At 37.4% G+C, this 18791-nt stretch overlaps 1 protein-coding gene across 2 annotated transcripts in view; it reads left to right on the forward strand.

Annotated features, from left to right (window-relative positions):
- The first annotated feature begins 1529 nt into the window (after positions 1-1529).
- The window catches only part of USP14 (ubiquitin specific peptidase 14), a 47982-nt gene continuing 30720 nt past the window's right edge, over positions 1530-18791 (forward strand). Inside the window, exons 1-4 of one of the 2 annotated variants that reach the window (XM_087439021.1) lie at positions 1530-1702; positions 2590-2643; positions 5297-5442; positions 8963-8995. In XM_087439021.1, coding sequence (XP_087295147.1) covers positions 1687-1702; positions 2590-2643; positions 5297-5442; positions 8963-8995 — 249 coding nt within the window. In that variant the 5' untranslated portion in view covers positions 1530-1686. Of the gene's footprint in view, positions 1703-2589; positions 2644-5265; positions 5443-8962; positions 8996-18791 lie in introns of those variants that run through there. The other variant, XM_004421034.3, reaches the window with a different exon arrangement.

Here is an 18791-nt window from a genome sequence, read left to right on the forward strand (position 1 = left end):
GCTTGACAAGCAGTGTGTTGGTCTGCACCCGGGATCCGAACCTGTGAACCATGGGCCACCAAAGCGCAGCACGGGAACTTAACCGCTATGCCACGGGGCCACCCCCTAGCCAATATATTTTTAAAGATATATTTTATAGAAATATATTACATTTGGAAAATAACGTACCCATGGCCCACTACTCTAATTGCACCATATGAAATCCCTCAAGTTTTTATTGTGTAATTTGTGATAGCCATCATTTATTGCATACTATGTGCAATGCACTGTGCTAAGCATCTTCTAAACATGATCTTATTTACTCCTCACAACAATCCTATAACGTAGATACAATTTTTTCTATTTTATAGATAAGGAAACTGAGGCTCAGAAATGTCATGCAGGTAGTAACAAGTCTGAATCTATGACCACTAATTTTATGTACTTACAATCATAATGCTTAATAAATTTGATATACTCTTCCCACTTAACATTAGCTATATTACTTTAAATAACGTTCTACAGCATTTTGGTCACATTTTGGATCATATTCTTACGATATGACTTGAAGTAGCAAAATAGTGAAGGGTGGCTAAGACTCCTGATGTAGATTGATGAAATAGCTCTCCAAATGGGTTGTATTGTTTTGAATATGGGGAGTTTCAACACATCTTTTGCAGCATTTGGGATCATTATAAAACCTCCTTATTAGGCAAGAAAGTACCTCAATTTCAACTTGCATTTCTTTGAAATTCCTCCGTTCATTTACAGGTTTTAGTTCCTCTCTAATTCACTTAGCATGCTTGAATTTGTCTCTGCCACGCCGATTTAGTTTAGAGACGCCACAGAAACCTTCCAGTCTAACTCCCTCATCTTCCAGACTGGGGAAGCAGGTCCAAGACCATTGAGCGGAGGGCTACAGGTAACTTCCACCAGCTAGTCAGGGGTGGGACTCACAGGGCGGTTTTTCTACTGCCTTACTAGATTCGCCCTAGGGTCCGAACCGGTTGTTAGAAACAACAGTACATTACAATCAAGGCAGACCTATCTCTGAAGTATTCACAGCGCTTCGACATTTATTCTTGTCACAAAATCCTGAAAGGGAGGGCTAGACATTGTCATTAATAAGTAGACAGACGCAGTTGAGGGGCAGAGCAAGGCCTCTCTCAGCTCTTCTACTGGCTACATTAACAACAAGAAAAAAATCCCCCACTCATACAAACCCACAATTTCCAAACCGGGGAAAAAGACCTTTTGAAAAAGCCGCAGCGATGCGGAGACCCCACTCCCTCTGCGGCCAGGCAGGGCGGGCCCGGCCCACGAGGCCGGCGGGCGCGGGGCGGGTGCAGTGCGCAGGCGCGCACCTGTTCTGGCGCAGGGGCCTCGTGCCCGCGCGCCGCGCCCGTCGCCCCGCGCTCCCCCGCCTCTGCCGGCTTCCCCCCACGTCTCCTTGGTCTCTCCACCCTCCAGGCCCCGCCTCGCCGCTCCTCGTCTCCTCCCTGCAGTCGCCGGTGGCTCCGCGGGCGAAGTGCGTGTTGTTGCGTCATCGCCAGTGGCCGGTTTGAATGAGGCTCTTGTCGCACCCCAGCTGCCGCCACCACCGCGCCTCCGCCTCGGCCGCCGCCGCAGCTTCTTCGCGTCCCTTTCCCTTCGACGCCCTTGCCAGGCCCAGCTTTCCTGCGCCGCCGCCGCCCCTCGCGCCTCACCATGCCGCTCTACTCCGGTGAGCTCCCTCCTCGCCTCCTGCCCAGCCCGGCGCTAGGCCTCTGGGTAGGCCCGGCCTGCGGGGCGGGCGCCCGGCCGGGCCCTGGGCGGGGGAGGAGACAGGGAGGCGTGTGTGTGTGGGAGGGTGACTGCGGCGTGGAGATGACCCTGGCCCCTTTCTCCCTGCTAGTTCCGAGCCCTGCGACTCGAGGGGGCGCTGTCCTCCTGGGCCGCCAGGTGGGTGGGGTGGGAGCGGAGATGGAAGCAGCGAGCGCTGGCCTCTCCGAGTGGTGACTCTGCAGAATAGTTTCTGCCGCTGTCCTGGGGTGCCGGGAAGGGCGAGGGTGTGTCCTGGGGCACCGGGGACCAGGCTGGAGGTGTGGGGGCATTTCCTTGGGCTCCTCGGTGGTAGCTGGGGAAGGGAGCGGCAGGGAGGCGAAGCCCGAGCTAAGGGAGGGATGGAGGGACTCGGGATGTGAGGTTAGCCTTCATCGTTCTGGGGTTTTCCCTCCATAGCTTCCCTGCTTTTGGCTCAGCCGCCCCTTTTGTACCAATTTAAATTTTATGCTGAGGCAGATTGCGAGTTTATTTTTTTGCTTCGTTTTCATTTTATCAAACATTGTCCTTTGGGCTTCTATGTCCCAAGCATAGTGTTAGCTTGGAGAGGTAGATGAATACAAGTATCCATGAGCGTCATTTCCTTTTGATTGGCGTTTGACAGGTTTTTTTTTGCATAATGGCCGTCCAAGGTGTTGGCCAGGAATCCCATTTTTACTTAGTTAATGGACCTTGCTGTTTCCTAGTCTTGTGCAAAATGGCACCTAAAATGTATGTGGTGGCTCCAGTTGGTTATGGATGTGTGATTCATTGGCCATTCCTGACTCTCTCATAATTCCTTTATTGAAGATTCAGTATTTTCAACGAGTGATATGAAACAAAAGAGGAATATTTACTCTCTAGGTGGGTTCTTGATGTTTTAGATTCCTCTCTTTGTTCCCCTCAAAAATGCCTTTACTCACCAAACTATCTTAAAAATTGAGTTCCATTTTAAATATTTAATTAGATCTTTTCCTCATTTCCGAAATGAGGGCATTGAAGTAGATCTCTAAGGTTTCTTCCTTTGACATCTCCGTATTGAGAATCTGTATTTTCAGGTTCTGCAGAAAGCCCTATATTAAAACGAGAACATTTTAAGAACTGTTTCATAAGTTTTAGTAGAAAATTAAATATTCAGATTCTTATATGGTTAAGGATAAGTGTCATAAAAATTAATGAACACCTGTGTGCCTGGTGCAGAGCTAGTGTTTTTATACATGGTACTTTGTTTTAATCTTTAACATAATCCTGTGATACTAGTATAATTCTCCTTTATGGAAAGCAGCAAGTTTAAGTAACAGCTAAGTTTAAGTGACACAGCTAAATAAATTTCAGATAGGTTCTTCATTGTTTCTAATACTGTTTTGGTTTAGTTCTGTCTCATCTCTTGCTACTATATGTTTCTAGCTTATCTCAGTGATTACAGTTGTGCTCGCTTCAAACCTGTTTTCCCTGCTGCTGCCTTTATGAAAACCTTTGAGGACTGCACATGTCCTGCAACATAGAGCCCCATACATTTTAGCATGACTTATGTTATCTTCCTTGACTTGATCCTTGGCCAGGTTCCAGTTTGAGCTGCTTCCTCTTCACTCCGGGAATTACTTATATCTCAGAACACTCCATGCTGCTTTGTGCTTTTGAATGTTTTAGAAAAACATTCAATGTCTTTTCCAGGAATGCTTTTATTCTCTCCTCTTCTCTGGCTAACACCTGATTTTTTTTTTGAGACTCAACTCAAAATCAGTTGTGATAACTCAAACTTATCACTTCCTTCAGGGAATCCTTCCTCACTCATGAAGCATTCCTCTGTGCCCCTCTAGCATTTACAATATTTATATTGTTAATTTTTTAACCTTTTTTCCCGTCTCTCCCTTATTAGACTATAAGTTCATAGCGAGTCTCCCTAGTGCTTGTTACTGGGCTTGTTATTGAATGAATGCTAAGTACATTAATTGAATTGGTGAAAGAATTAGGATTTGGAGTTGGAGTCGGTTTTTCATATTCTGATTTTAGTAGTTGGAAATCAGACAACTCTCAGCTGTGAGATTCTCATTTTGTGTAGGTATGAAGTTTTCAGTGGAAACAAACTATGTATATCCTTGAGTTTCTTTTTACATATTTCAAAAGTTACCTGTTTTAGGAGGCTGATTGAAATTTTTTTGTTGTGGTAAAGTATATGTAACATAAAATGTACTATTTTAACTATTTTTAAGTGTACAGTTTTTGGCATTAAGTACATTCACATTGTTGTGCAACCGTCATCACCACCCACCTCTACAACGTTTTCATGTTCCTAAACTGAAACTCTGTACCCATTAAACAATAAGTCCCTATTTCCACTTCCCCCCAGCCTGCTGGCAACCACCAGTCTACTTTCTATGAATTTGACTACTTTAGGTACCTCACATAAGTGGAATCATACAATATTTGTCCTTTTTTACCTGGTGTATTTTGCTTAGCATAATGTTTCCAAGGTTCATCAGTGTTGTAGCATATGTAAAGAATTTCATTACTTTTTAAAGCTAAATATCCATTGTATGTATATATCACATATTGTTCATCCATTCATCTGTTGATGGACACTTGGGTTGCTCCCATCTTTAGGCTATTGTGAATAATGCTGCTGTCAATATGGGTATACAGATATCAGTTTGAATCCCTGCTTTCCATACTTTTGGGTATATACTTAGAAGTGGAATTACTGGATCTTATGGTAATTCTGTGTTTAATATTTTGAGGAACCACCATACTTTTTTCCATAGTGACTGCACCATTTTATATTCCCATCAGCAATGCGCAAGTGTTCGAATTTCTCCACATCCTCACCAACACTTGTTATTTTCTGTGTTTTATTGTTTTTGGTTTTTTTGGTTATAGCCATTGTAATGTCTGTGAAGTAGGATTTCTATGTTTTTTAATGATTTAGTTATATCGTTGGATTCTTCTTAATAATTTCCTTGCACAGGAACCACACCTTTCAGTTCTCCCACACCTTTCTTCTTATAATCCAGAATTTTTATAGCTTAGCCTATTTTAAATATGCTTTGTTCTTCCAGGAATTTTTTTCTTCTTTCAGATTATCTTTCTAACCTTTCTTTCTTCTCTGTATTCCAGCAGTATGTACTGATTTCAATAATTGTTTAATTAAACACATTTTGGAGTCTGTGAACCTTATCCTGGGAACTATTTCACTGTGATCACATTTTGTAGAGATTATGGGAGTAGGATTCAGAAGACTTAAATATTTGCTAACTAGTTTTGTGACATTAGTAAATCAATCAACTTCTCATAAGTCTCTTTCTTTATCAGATGAGAAGTTGGGATTAGATCCAGTTAAATTTTGTTCAGACCTACTGTATTCAAGTCACTCCTGATTAGGTAGGCATTATGAGCATAAAAAGATGAATGACATAGTTTGGCTTTCAAGAACTAACGTAATAGGTCCCCTAAGGATCTTCTAAATCTGAAGTCTTATTATTTTGTAAATTAAAAAAATAAATTATGGTTTTATTTGCAGTTACTGTGAAATGGGGAAAGGAGAAATTTGAAGGTGTAGAATTGAATACTGATGAACCTCCAATGGTGTTCAAGGCTCAGCTTTTTGCACTGACTGGAGTCCAGCCGGCCAGACAGAAAGTTATGGTGAAAGGAGGAACATTGAAGGTAAAATTTAGTCCATATTTGCATTATGTACTATTTATTATATAATTAGTGAAAATAAGTAACACCAGAAATGTAGCATATGAGGTATTTTTTATTTGGTGAGAGTATATAGTCTATGGGATTAAGACTGTCTTATTCATGTTAGTGTCAGAGAGGAACATTGTAGCCATTTCAAAACATTATATTATAAAAACGTCATTAAAATTTTTATTTTAAAATGCATTGTATCAATGAATACCACTAGGGGTCAGGTGAGTGGGGCACTTTGCATTTATTTGTATTGTTTGAATTTTTTTCCTGTGAGGGTGTGTTAGAAGTATTTTATTTTGTTTAGACTAATATAAAATCTATTTGTATTTCCTTAGTAATTTTCTGTTATGGGGTGGAAAATTTTATCTCTGTGAAAAATATGGAGCAATATGGTGATTTGCTTTTTTAAAAAAGACCACTACGGAATGTATTTTTGTACATGCATTCAAATGTTGAAATACTTTGAGTCTTTACCAAAGCCTCATACTTTGAATCTTTACCAAAGCCGCAGTGCTGGAACATTGGAAAAACTGTTAAGTTTCTTCTTTGACCTTTCTTACATCCTACCCATTAGAAAAGAGCCCTTTTCTCTTTTTTTTTTTAATTTTAGGATTGGTGAATATAGCAACACTCACATCTTTTTTTTTTTATTTTATTTTTTCCCCCAAAGCCCCAGTAGATAGTTGTATGTCATAGCTGCACATCCTTCTAGTTGCTGTATGTGGGACGCGTCCTTAGCATGGCCGGACAAGCAGTGCGTCAGTGCGCACCCAGGATCCGAACCCTGGTCACCAGCAGCGGAGCGCGTGCACTTAACCGCTAAGCCACGGGGCCGGCCCAAAGGGCCCTTTTCTCTTAAGAGTAATCACTATCTAATACCTACCTGGAAATGGGAGAAAGAAAATTTTTGCTTAGGGCCTGCCGTGGCTTAACGGTTAAGTGCGTGTGCTCCACTGCTGGCGGCCCGGGTTCGGATCCCGGGCGCACATCGACGCACTGCTTCTCCGGCCATGCTGAGGCCGTGTCCCACGTACAGTAACTAGAAGGATGTGCAGCTATGACATACCACTATCTACTGGGGCTTTGGGGGAAAAATAAATAAATAAAAATTTAAAAAAAAGAAAATTTTTGTTAAAAAGAGAAGGAGCTTAATTTTTCCTTTAGTTCCCTTGGAATGATCACATTGACTATAGCGAAGAGTCCAAGCTTACCAGCGTCATTGATGAAGAGCTGCAAAGCAAAAGTATTTTCTTTATTATTGTTTGTAATACTATTTAGGTGTAGTATTTTATTTTATTATTATTTTTATTTATTTATTTATTTTTTTGTGAGGAAGACCAGCCCTGAGCTAACATCCAATGCCAATCCTCCTCTTTTTTTGCTGAGGAAGACTGGCCCTGGGCTAACATCCGTGCCCATCTTCCTCCACTTTATATGGGACGCCGCCACAGCATGGCTTAACAAGCGATGCGTCAGCCCGGGATCTGAACCGGTGAACCCCGGGCCGCCGCAGCAGAGCACGCGCACCTAACCACTTGCGCCACCAGGCCGGCCCCTAGGTGTAGTATTTTAAAAGATAATTTCTTCAAGAGTTAGATATGAAATGCTAAAAAGCTGTCGTTAACTTTAGAAATAAGGGCTGGCTACCCTTGTCAGCTAGGCAGTAAAACAGATGTTGGTGAAGAAACATTGTTTCCCCTCCAAGTTGTAGTATGAGCTTTTGGTCATTAGTGAACTTGATAACGTAATTTGTGCTGAGCTATGTACTAGTGGTGTGTTGTGGAGAATTATAGAAAAATGCTAATTAAATGAAATTATGAGTACTGATAGCTACCACTTATTGAATACTTATTTTGTACCATGCTTTTCCCTTGTTTTAATTCTCAACTGTATGTATTTTAAAAGCGAGGAAAGTAAATGTATTTTTTATATGTGTATATATATATATATATATATACACACACACATATATATATATTTTTTTTATTTGAGGAAGATCAGCCCTGGGCTAACATCTGCCAATCCGCCTCTTTTTTTCTGAGGAAGACTGGCCCTGGGCTAACATCCATGCCCATCTTCCTCCACTTTACACGGGACGCCGCCACAGCATGGCTTGCCAAGCAGTCTGTCGGTGCGCGCCCGGGATCCGAACCGGCGGACCCAGGGCCGCCGCAGTGGAGTGCGCGCACTTAACCGCTTGCGCCACCGGGCCAGCCCCATTTAATATATTTTTTTAAATGAGGAAACTGAGCATCAGAGAGGTTTGAGTAACATATAGTAAGGTACCAAAAGAGTATGCGATTTACAAGTCAAGCAGATCTGGGTTCATTTCCCAGCTTTGTGTGACCTGGAATAAGTAAGTGATCTGAGGGGGCATACATAATTACCATTCGTTATGATTAGCAGTAATAACCCTTAAACTGAGAAGGGCCTTTAGGAAGTTCCTGTTCCACTTTGAAGCAGGGTGTTGAAAGAGATAATTAGTGGCATATCAAAGGAAAGCATATTGAGTGCCTGGCACCTTCTGTAAAAAGAAAGGAGTAATATGGAACTGACTTTATTCTGTGAAAGGAAGGGCTTAGCGGCAGTAGGCAAAAATATCTGTGGGCCAATCATGGCATTAAAAAGAAAAATCTTAATTTAATTGAACCTGTTGAAGTGAAAGTGTTTAATTGCTTCATAGATGTAAAATGTAGGACCTGAGAAATATTTGTGGACATGGCAAATATTATTAAGGGTTAGTTTGCCTCGTAGTCTTTTTTACTCTCCTGATATAATTTTTAATATCACTTTCATTCTCAAGAGTCTCTTGATTTGGGTGATAAATTATATAATCACCCTAATTATGTAGACCTTATGTTATAAGTTACTCTTCATTCTTCTCACATAAGCTAGTTATTAGCTCTGCTGGTTCTGAACATGCAATAAACATGCAAAAAATTAGCATCTGTCATTTGTCATTAATCAAGTGTTTTTTAGTACTTTTGGTGCTACCAAGTTTACTGTCTTTTAGATTGTGTGTTACGTAGTTTAAGCAATTGTTAGACTTAGTAGGACTTCGTGGGTTTTTTGTTTTTGTTTTTGTTTTTGTTTTGTGAGGGAGATCAGCCCTGAGTTAACATCTGCTAATCCTCCTCTTTTTTTTTTGCTGAGGAAGACCAGCCCTGGGCTAACATCCCTGCCCATCTTCCTCCACTTTATACGGGACGCCACCACAGCATGGCTTGCCATGTGGGGCGTCAGTGTGCACCTGGGATCCAAACCAGCGAATCCCGGGCCGCTCCAGTGGATCTTGCGCACCCAACTGCTGGTGCCACCAGGGCGGCCCCGGTTTTTTGTTTTTTTTTTAAATACTTTTGATTACAGTAATTTTTAATATAATCTTCATACATAAAAAAAATTCTATTTTGAAGTAGTTTAAAATTAGTTGTTTATTAGATTGTGTTTGGATTGTACAAGATGGTTAAATGTTTTTTTGTCTTTAAAACAGGATGATGATTGGGGAAACATCAAAATAAAAAATGTAAGTATTATCTAAGAACACTTATTATAATGCAGTTTCCTAATTATTATGCCAAAATATATTCCAGATGCCTTTTTTTCCATATGTGTATCCAGTTGTTCCAGCACCATCTGTTGAAAATACTCTCCTTTTCCCATTGACTTGTGTTGGAGTCTTTCTTGAAAATCAATTGTATGTCTATTTTTGGACTCTTATTTATTGATATTTGATTAAACTTATATAAGTACCACATGGTCTTGATTACTAAAGCTTTATAATAAGTCTTGAAATAAGATAGTGTGTTTGCAAACTTTTTATTCTTCAAGAATATTTTAGCTCCTTTGCATTTGCTTGTAATTTTAGAATAAGTCTGGCAGTTTCTACAAATGGACTCCTGGAATTTTGTTTGAGATTGCATTGCATCTGTAGTTCAATTTGGGGAGAATGAACATCTTAACAGTATTGAGTATTAAAATCCTTAAATATGGTGTATTTTTCCAATTATTTAGGTCTTTATATTTTCTTAGCAGAGTTTTGTAGTTTTTCAGTATAGAGATCTTACATGGTTTTTGTTAAATTCTTGGAACTTGATGTTTCTTGACTGTTGAAAATGGTATTTTTTAAAAATTTCATTTTCCTGTGTTCACAGCTAGATTATAAAATACAGTTTATTTTCATCCTGTGACCTTGCTAAATTCACTTACTAGTTCTAGTAATTTTTTCTGTATATTCCATTGGGTTTTCTATATACATAGCATATTATCTGCAAATAGAGGCAGTTTTGCTTCTCCTTTTCCAATCTTTGTAACTTCTGTTTCTTTTTATTGTCTTACCCCATTGGCTAGGACATCTAATACAGTGTTGAAAAGAAAGTGGTGAGAGTGGACATCTTTGTCTTTTCCTAGTTTACCAAGACCTTTAAAATTATGAATGGCTGTTGAATTTTGTTAAGTGCTTTTCAGTCACTTATTAAAATGATCATATGATGTTTCTCTGTTATTCTGGTAATCTGGTTATTCTCACTGATTTTTGGCTGGTAAACCTTGCATTCCTGGGATGTGCAGTTCTGATTTCTTGGTCTTCGTGACCCCTTTACACTCTTAAAAATTATTTTTAAATCCCAAAGAGTTTCATATATATGAGTTATATCTACTGATTGAGAAATTTAAAAATAACAATAACAATTATTTCATATTTCATATAACATAATGTTAATTTCATATTTAATATTTTTCAAAACAAAAAAATAGTGAAACAACTGGCATTGTTCTATATTTTTGCAAATCTCTTGGCAATCTAGCTTAGTAGAAGAAAACTGAATTCTCATATTTGCTTCTGCATTCAATCTGTTGTGGTATGTTGTTTTGGTTGAAGTATATGTAAGAAATCTGGCCTCACATAGTTAAATAGTTGGAAAATGGGGATGTCTTTTCAGATAAAATGGTGAACATTCTTGCATAGTACAGCAAAACTCAACACGTGGTAGTTTATTATGGGTTAGTTTGATGTGGTAGAAGCAACATCAGTGACCTTTTGTGTATTAAAATCTATTTGTCTGTTTTGCACTTAGAATGGATTTTCTATCCATGCATGATTTTGAACATCATATATTGGTCATTTGGTAAATACTGATTTTCTGAGTTATTTAGATCTTATGTATGTGATGCATTTCGTTGTACACTGTCAAAAAATTGTATTCGTTAATGTCGCTACCAACCTCAACAAAAAAGTCTTTAAATATTGGAAGGCTGCCAAGTGCATAGTGACAGATACAAAATTCTAATTTTCACTTGAAAGCCTTGATTTTGTCATTGGCAACTGTAAATATTGTCAGTTGTTTTCCCTGAAGCAACAGGCTAACTTCATTCATTTCTGAGAAAATGTTGGCTAAATACCTAAGTCTAAAAACCCATAATTTCACAGTTGTTTTGAGTAAAAATGATATTCCATTAAGAAAAAAGCAACTAGTCCAGTTTGCAACTCAAACATTTGCACAAGCTTATCCTAAAGACAGCTATCATACTTTGGTATGCAGAAGTGGGTTTCTTTTTTTAATTGATTGGCACTTTGTAAATTTTTTTTAAATGGACTTTATTTTTTAGAACAGTTTTAGGTTTACAGCAAAACTGAGTGGAAGATACAGAGCTTTTCCATATACGCTCCTCCCCTCCATATGCATAGCCTTCTCCATTATCAACATCCCCCACCAGAGTGGTATGATTGTTCATCTGTTACAACTGATGAACCTATATTGACACATCGTTATCACCCAAAGTCCATGGTTTACCTTAGGGTTCTCTCTTGGTGTTGTACATTCTGTGAGTTTGGACAAATGTATAATGACATGTGTCTACCGTTATAGTGTCATACAGAGTAGTTTCATTGCCCTAAAAATCCTCTGTGCTCCGCCTATTCATCCCTTCCTTTCCCCAGACTCCTGGCAGCCATTGATATTTTTACCGTCTCCATAGTTTTGCCTTTTGCAGAATGTCAATACTTGGAATCATACAGTATGTAGCCTTCTCACATTGGCTTCTTTCATTTATTAATATGTGTTTAAGTTTCCTCCACGTCTTTTAATGGCTTGATAGCTCAGTTCTTTTTAGTGCTGATTAATATTCCAGTGGATGTGTCACAGTTTGTTCATTCACCTACTGAAGGACATCTTGGTTGCCAGGAAAAGTAAGTTTTTTATGGACACTTCCTATTCCGTAATACAGAATACCAAAAAGAAATGTATTCAGAGGTTGAGATTTAATAAAATTAATTATTTTTACCAGTTCATTTTGATGTCACTGCTTTGATACATGCTAAACTGTTAAATATTTTAGCTGCTATTGATTTACCACCATCAGTGCAGATGTCGACACAGCGAAAAAGGGAAATAAGTAACATCTTGGTATTATTAAGAAAATAGTTTTGACCTTGCTGGCTCTGTGAAAGAATCTCAGAGATCCATAGGGATTCACAGACAACACTTTGAGAACTGCAACCTGGGACAAAGCCACTAAGTCATGATGTATTTCTCTCTTTTATGTATTGCTGGATTTAATTTTCTCATATTTTTAAGGATATTTGCATATATGTTTATGAGGGATATTAGTATTTTTATTTTGTGTCATCTTTCATTTTGGTATCAGGGTTATGTTGGACTCATTAATAGAGTTGGGGAAGTATTCCCTTCTCTTTTCTGAATGAGTTTGTATAAGATTGGTATTATTTCTGTAAATATTTGAAATAGTTTACCAGTGAATTCTATCTGGACCTAGGTTTTCTTCATGGGAATTTATTTGATTGATATTCAATTTCTTTAATAGATATAGGGCTATTTAGGTTTTCTGTTTTTTCTTAGGTCAGTTTTGGTGAGTTTTCTCATTTGAGAAATTAGTTTGTTTTATTGGCATAAAGTCGTTCATAATATCCAGAATATTCATTAATTATCCTTTTATATCTGTTATTATTTATTATGTTCCCTCTTTGATTCCTGATATAAGTAATATACGTTCTTGCTTATGTTTTGGTTGGTGCTGCTAAGGATTTATCAATAAATCTTTTAATTTTTGACTATTGATTTTATATATCGCCCATTTTCTGTTTTATTGATATCTACTCCAAATTACTTCCTTTATTTTTCTGCTTTGGGTTTAAATTGCTTCATTTTCTTGTTTTTTAAAGTGTATGCTTAGAACATTGATTTTTATACCTTCTTTTCTTATGTAAACATTTAAAATTAATATTATTAATTTCTCTTTAAGCACTTTTGGCTATATCCACAAATTTTGATGTCCTATGTTTTTATTATGCAGTTAAAATATTTTCTTTTTTGTGAGGATGATCAGCCCTGAGCTAACATCCAATGCCAATCCTCCTCTTTTTGCTGAGGAAGATTGGCCCTGAGCTAACATCTGTGCCCATCTTCGTCTGCTTTATATGGGATGCCACCACAGCGTGGCTTGACAAGTGGTGCGTCGGTGTGTGCCTGGGATCCAAACCTGTGAACCCCGGGCCGCCGAAGCAAAGCGTGTGTGCTTAACCGCTGCGCCACTGGGCTGGCCCTGAAATATTTTCTAATTTACCTTGTGATTTCTTTTTTGACCCATGGATTGTTTAAAACTATGTTGTTTCAGTTCCAATTTTGGGGGGCTTTTTCTAATATATTTATATTTTTTATTTCTAATTTGATTCTGTTATGGTCGCATAACATACCCAGTATTATTTCAGTCCTCTGAAATTTATTGTTACTTGTTTTATGGTCCATCCATTTGGTGAATATTTCCTAGGCACTTGAAAAAAAATTTGTATTCTGCTGTTGTTGGGTCAAGTGTTCTATAAATGTCAATTAGGTCAAGTTGGTTTATAGTGTTCAAGTTTTCTGTATCCTAACGGACTTTTTTGGCCTACTTCTTTTATCAAGTGTGTTGAAATCTCCAACTATTATTGTAGATTTGATTATATCTCCTTTCAGTTCTATCAGTTTTTCTTCATGTATTTTGAAGTTCTGTTATTAGGTGCATGCATGTATAGGATTGTTATATCTTGATGAATTGACCTTACATCACAATGAACTGTCCCTCTTTTTCACTGCTAATATTCCCTGTTCTCACATCTACTTTGTTGGATTTTAATAGAGCTATTCCATATTTCTTTTAATTATTGATTGCATTTCATATATTTTTTCATCCTTTTGCTTTTTATCCATCTATTTCTTTATATTTAAAGTGGATTTTTTTTTAAACAGCATATACTTGAGTCTTGCTTTTTTATCCGATTTTAAAATCTCTACCTTTTAATTAGAACATTTAGACCATTTATGTTCAATGTAATTATTGATATATTTGGGTTTAAGTCTACCATCTTGCTATTTGTTTTCTGTCTCATTTGTTCCTTTCTTCTTTTTCTGCTCTTTTTTTGATTATTTTTAATTTTGTTTACCTCTACCTTTGCTATACCTCTTTGTTTTGTTATTTATGCTTTTATAACAGCTTTATTGAGATATAATTCACAAACCATAAAATCTAACCCTTTCAAGTGTTCATTACAGTGTTTTCTGCTATATTCATAGAATTGTGCAACCATCATTTTATCTAGTTTAAAAAAAATAATCCCCAAAAGAAACTTTGTACTCATTAACATTTTAAAAATTCTCACCTCCACCCCCAGAGTTTTAATGATTGCTGTAGGATAGCAGTTCTCCAGGTGTATCCTGGGAACCCCAGGCAGTACCCAAGATGCTTTCAAGGGGTCCTTGAGATCAAAACTGTTTTCATATTGATATTAAGATTTTATTTGCCTTTTTATTATTTGTTTATGAGTATACAGTAGAGTTTTTCAGAGGCTTTATGACATATGATATTGCAGTAGATTGAATGCAGAAGCAAAATATCAAAATCTACTCTCTGTACTTAAGCCAGACATTAAAGAGATTTATAAAATGTAAAACAATGTCACGTTTTACTAATTATTTTCGTTTTGGGAAATATAATTATCTTTTACAAAAAATGTTTTTTATCTTAACATTAAATGGATATATTATTATTTTTAAATGAATGAATAAGTATTTAAAATTTCTCAGTTTTAATTTATAATATGATAAATATTGATAGATAAAACCTACATAACAGACATGCTTCGGAGTTCTCAGTTTTTAAGAATGTAAAGCAGGAGTCATCAAACTGAACTGTGGGCCAAATCTAGCCTGCATCCTGTTTTTGTAAGGCCTACAAATTAAGAATGATTTTTATATTTTTAAAGGACTGAGGTTGAAAACAACAAAGAATATGCAGCAGAGACTATATTTGGCCCAGAAAGCCTAAAATATTTATTTTGTGGCCCTTAATAGGAAAAGTTTGCTGACTCTTGGTATAAGGAGTCCTAAGATGATGTGTTTTTGAACTGCTGCTGTAGGGTTTATATTATGTATCTTATCATGGTCTGCCTTCAAATAAAAAATGACTTCAGGTATAGTATAAGACTCTTACACTGGTATACTTCAGTATTTCCTCACTCCTGTCCTTTGTGTTACTGTTGTTGTAAAATTTACTTCTCTATATGTTAGAAACTCCATACTACATTGCTATTGTTTTTGCTTTAAATAGTCAATTGTCTTTTAAAGAGATTTTAAAAAGTAGAAAACCCATATTTACATTTTTGGTACTCTTCCTTTGGATCCAAATCCAAATTTCCATCTGAAGTTATTTTCTTCTGCCTTGAAGAACTATCTTTATGTTTCTTGCAGAGCATATCTATGAATTTTCTCTGCTTTTGTTTTTCCGAAAAGCTCTTTGTTTCACCATTTTTTGTTGTTGTTGAGGAAGATTGTTCCTGAAGTAACATCTGTTGCTCATCTTCCTCTTTCTGCTTGAGGAAGATTGTCGCTGAGCTAACATCAGTGCCACTCTTCCTCTATTTTTGTATGTGGGATGCTGCCACGGCATGGCTTGATGAACGTGGCTTGATGAGTGGTGCTTAGGTCCGCACCCAGGATCCGAACCTGTGAACCCTGGGCCGCTAAAGCGGAGTGCACAAACTTTACCACTATGCCACTGGGCTGCCCCCAATTTCACCTTCATTTTTGAAAGACATTTTTGATAGGTGTTGAATTCTAGAGTAACACTTTTCCTTTCAGTACTTGAAAGATATCGTCTGATTTGCATAGTTGCTATCATTGTCTTTGTTCCTCTGCATGTAATGTGTCTTTTTTCCCCTGGGTGCTTTTGATATTTTTCTCATTATTGGTTGTCAGCAACTTAATTACATAATTGTTTTGGTTGGGTTTTCTTTATGTTTGTTTGAGCTTCTTGGATCTGTGGGTTTATAGTTTTTATTAAATTTGAGAAATTTTTAGTGATTTCTTTAACTATTTTTTCTGTCTGTCCTCTCTCTCCTTTCTTTTCTTTTCTTTTTTTTTTTTGTGAGGAAGATTAGCCCTGAGGTAACATTCGTTGCCAGTCTTCCTCTTTTTGCTGAGGAAGATTGGCCCTGGGCTAACATCCTTGCCCATCTTCCTCTACTTCGGATGGGATGCCACCACAGCATGGCTTGACATGTGGTGTGTCAGTCCACGCCTGGGGTTCCGAACCTGCGAACCCCAGGCTGCTGAAGCTGAGCGCGAACTTAACCACTACGCCACCAGGCTGGCCCCACTCTCTTTTCTTTTTTGAGACCACATAGTTACACATGTGTTGGGTAGTTTTGCCCATTGTGGAATTTCACATTTTATTTCTTGTGTGTGTGTGTGTGTGTGTGTGTATCTTTTCATCTGTTGATGGATATTTGTGTTTCTGCTTTTTGACTATTATGAATAAAACTACTGGGAACCTTCATCTTTGTACATGCGTGGTTTCATTTTTCTTGCATAAATACCTAAGCGTGAAATTGCTGGGTTGTGTGGTTAAGTATCTGTTTAACTTTGCAAGAAATTGCAGAACACTTTCCAAAGTGGTTGTACCATTTTATGTTTTCATGAGCAATATGTTAGAGATCCAACTGCTCCACATCATCAGCTCCATTTGATGTTGTCAATCATTTTTATTTTAGCCATTCTGGTGGATGTGTAGTGATACTTTCTTGTGGTTTTAGTTTGCATTTCTTTGATGGCTCATGGTATTGAACATCATTTCATGAGCTTATTGGCAACTTATCTTTTTGTGAAATGTCTGTTCAAATCTTTATTTTTTAATTGGATTGTTTTCTTTTAATTGAGTTTTGAATATTCTTTACAAGTCTTTTGTGAGATATATGTACTGTAAATGTTTTCTCCTGGTCTGTGGCTTTTCAGTCTTTTTAATAATATGTCTTATTGAGTAGAAGTTTTTGATTTTGTTGAAGTTTAATTATCAATTTCTTTCTTCTTTGGTTTCTACTATTTGCATCCTATCTAAGAAATCTTTGCCTATGTCAAGGTTACAAGAGATTTTTTTTTTTATGTTTTCTAAAACTTTTATAAGTTTTAGCTTTTATATTTAGATATATTATCTGTTTTGAGCAAACTCTTGTGTTTGTTGTGAAGTAATGATTGAAGTTTATTTTTTCCATATGAATATTCAGTTGTATGAGCACCTTTGTTGAAAAGACTGTCCTTTCCCGTTGTACCTCAACACTTTTGTTGAAGATCAGTTGACCACACACATATCGGTCTCTTTCTGGATTCTGTTCTTTTCTATTGATTTGATTTCTACCTTTACACCAATATGCATCCCCTCACTGTCTTGATTATTCAAGACTTGAAATCAGGTAGTGTAAGTCCTGTGATTGTTCTTTTTGAAAACTGTTGGCTATTCTAAGACCTTTGCACGTCTGCTACACATTTTAGATTCAGCTTGTTGTTATCTACCAGAGAACCTGCTGGGATTTTGACTGGAATTACATTGAATCTGTATATCAATTTGGAACATCTTAATATTGAGTCTTCTAATCTACAAACGTGGTATATACTTCTCCGTTTATTTAGATGTTAAAATTTCCCACAACATTTTATATTTTCAATACAGGATCTTATACGTATTTTGTTAAATATATCCTTAAGTATTCCATGGTATTTGATGCTGTCATAAATGATATTTTTCAAAAGTCTTTTTCTAATTGTTTGTTGCTGGCATATAGAAGTGGAATTAATTATTCTATATTGACCTTGTATCCTGTGACTGCTGATTTTACATATTAACGTCTTAGGTTGATAGTGGACATCATTGCTTTTTTTCCTGATTTTAGGAGAAAAGTCTCCAGTCTTGGCTGGAGGTTTTTTATTGATGTTCATCATCAGGTTGAGGAAGTTCTCTTCTGTTGGTAGTTTGCTGAGAGTTTTTATCACTAATGGGAGTTGAATTTTGTCAAATACTTTTTCTATATCTATTGAAATTGTCATTTGTTTTTTATCCTTTAATCTGTTAATGTGGTGAACTACACTAACTTTTTAAAATAGTAAACCAACCTTATATTCTTGGGGTAAACCCCATTTGGTCATTATGTATGACCTTTTTATATATTCCTTTTTTTTTTTTTTTTTTTTTGGTGAGGAAGATTTGCCCTGAGCTAACATCCATTGGCGATCTTCCTCTTTTTTTTGATCGAGAAAGATTTGCCCTGAGCTAACATCTGTTCCTCTATTTTGTACATGTGATGCCTCCACAGCATAGCTGATGAATGGAGTAAGTCTGCGCCCGGGATCTGAACTGGTGAACCTGGGCTGCTGAAGTGGAGCACATGGAACTTTAACCACTCAGCTATAGGGCTGGCCTCTATATTCCTTTTTATATATTGCTGAATTCTGTTTAGTACTATTTTGATAAAGATTTTTGTGTCTCTTTTCATGAGAGAGATTGATTTGTAGTTTTCTTGAATTGTCTTTGATTTTACTGTCAGTGTAATGCTGGCCTTAAAATGAGTTAGGAAGCATCCCCACCTCCCCTCTTTTCTGAAAGAGCTTATGGGGCTGGTGCCATGGCATAGCGGTTAAGTGCATGCGCTCTGCTGCTGGCAGCCCGGGTTCGGATCCCAGGTGCGCACCGAGGCACCGCTTGTCAAGCCGTGCTGTGGTGGCGTCTCATATAAAGTGAAGGAAGATGGGCACAGATGTTAGCCCAGGGTCAGTCTTCCGCAGCAAAAAGAGGAGGATTGGCATGGATATTAGCTCAGGGCTGATCTTCCTCACACACACACACAAAAATGCATGCACTCCGCTGAAAGAGTTTATATTATTTTTTCTTTAACTGTTTCATAGAATTCTCCAGTGAAGCCCTCTGGGCTTGGAGCTTTCTTTGTGAGAAGACTTAATTGGGAATTTAGTGTCTTTAATAAATGTAGGACCATTCAGATGTTA

Source organism: Ceratotherium simum, chromosome 14 (assembly GCF_057802395.1).
Source record: "Ceratotherium simum simum isolate JZ-2026a chromosome 14, ASM5780239v1, whole genome shotgun sequence".
NCBI lineage: Eukaryota > Metazoa > Chordata > Mammalia > Perissodactyla > Rhinocerotidae > Ceratotherium > Ceratotherium simum.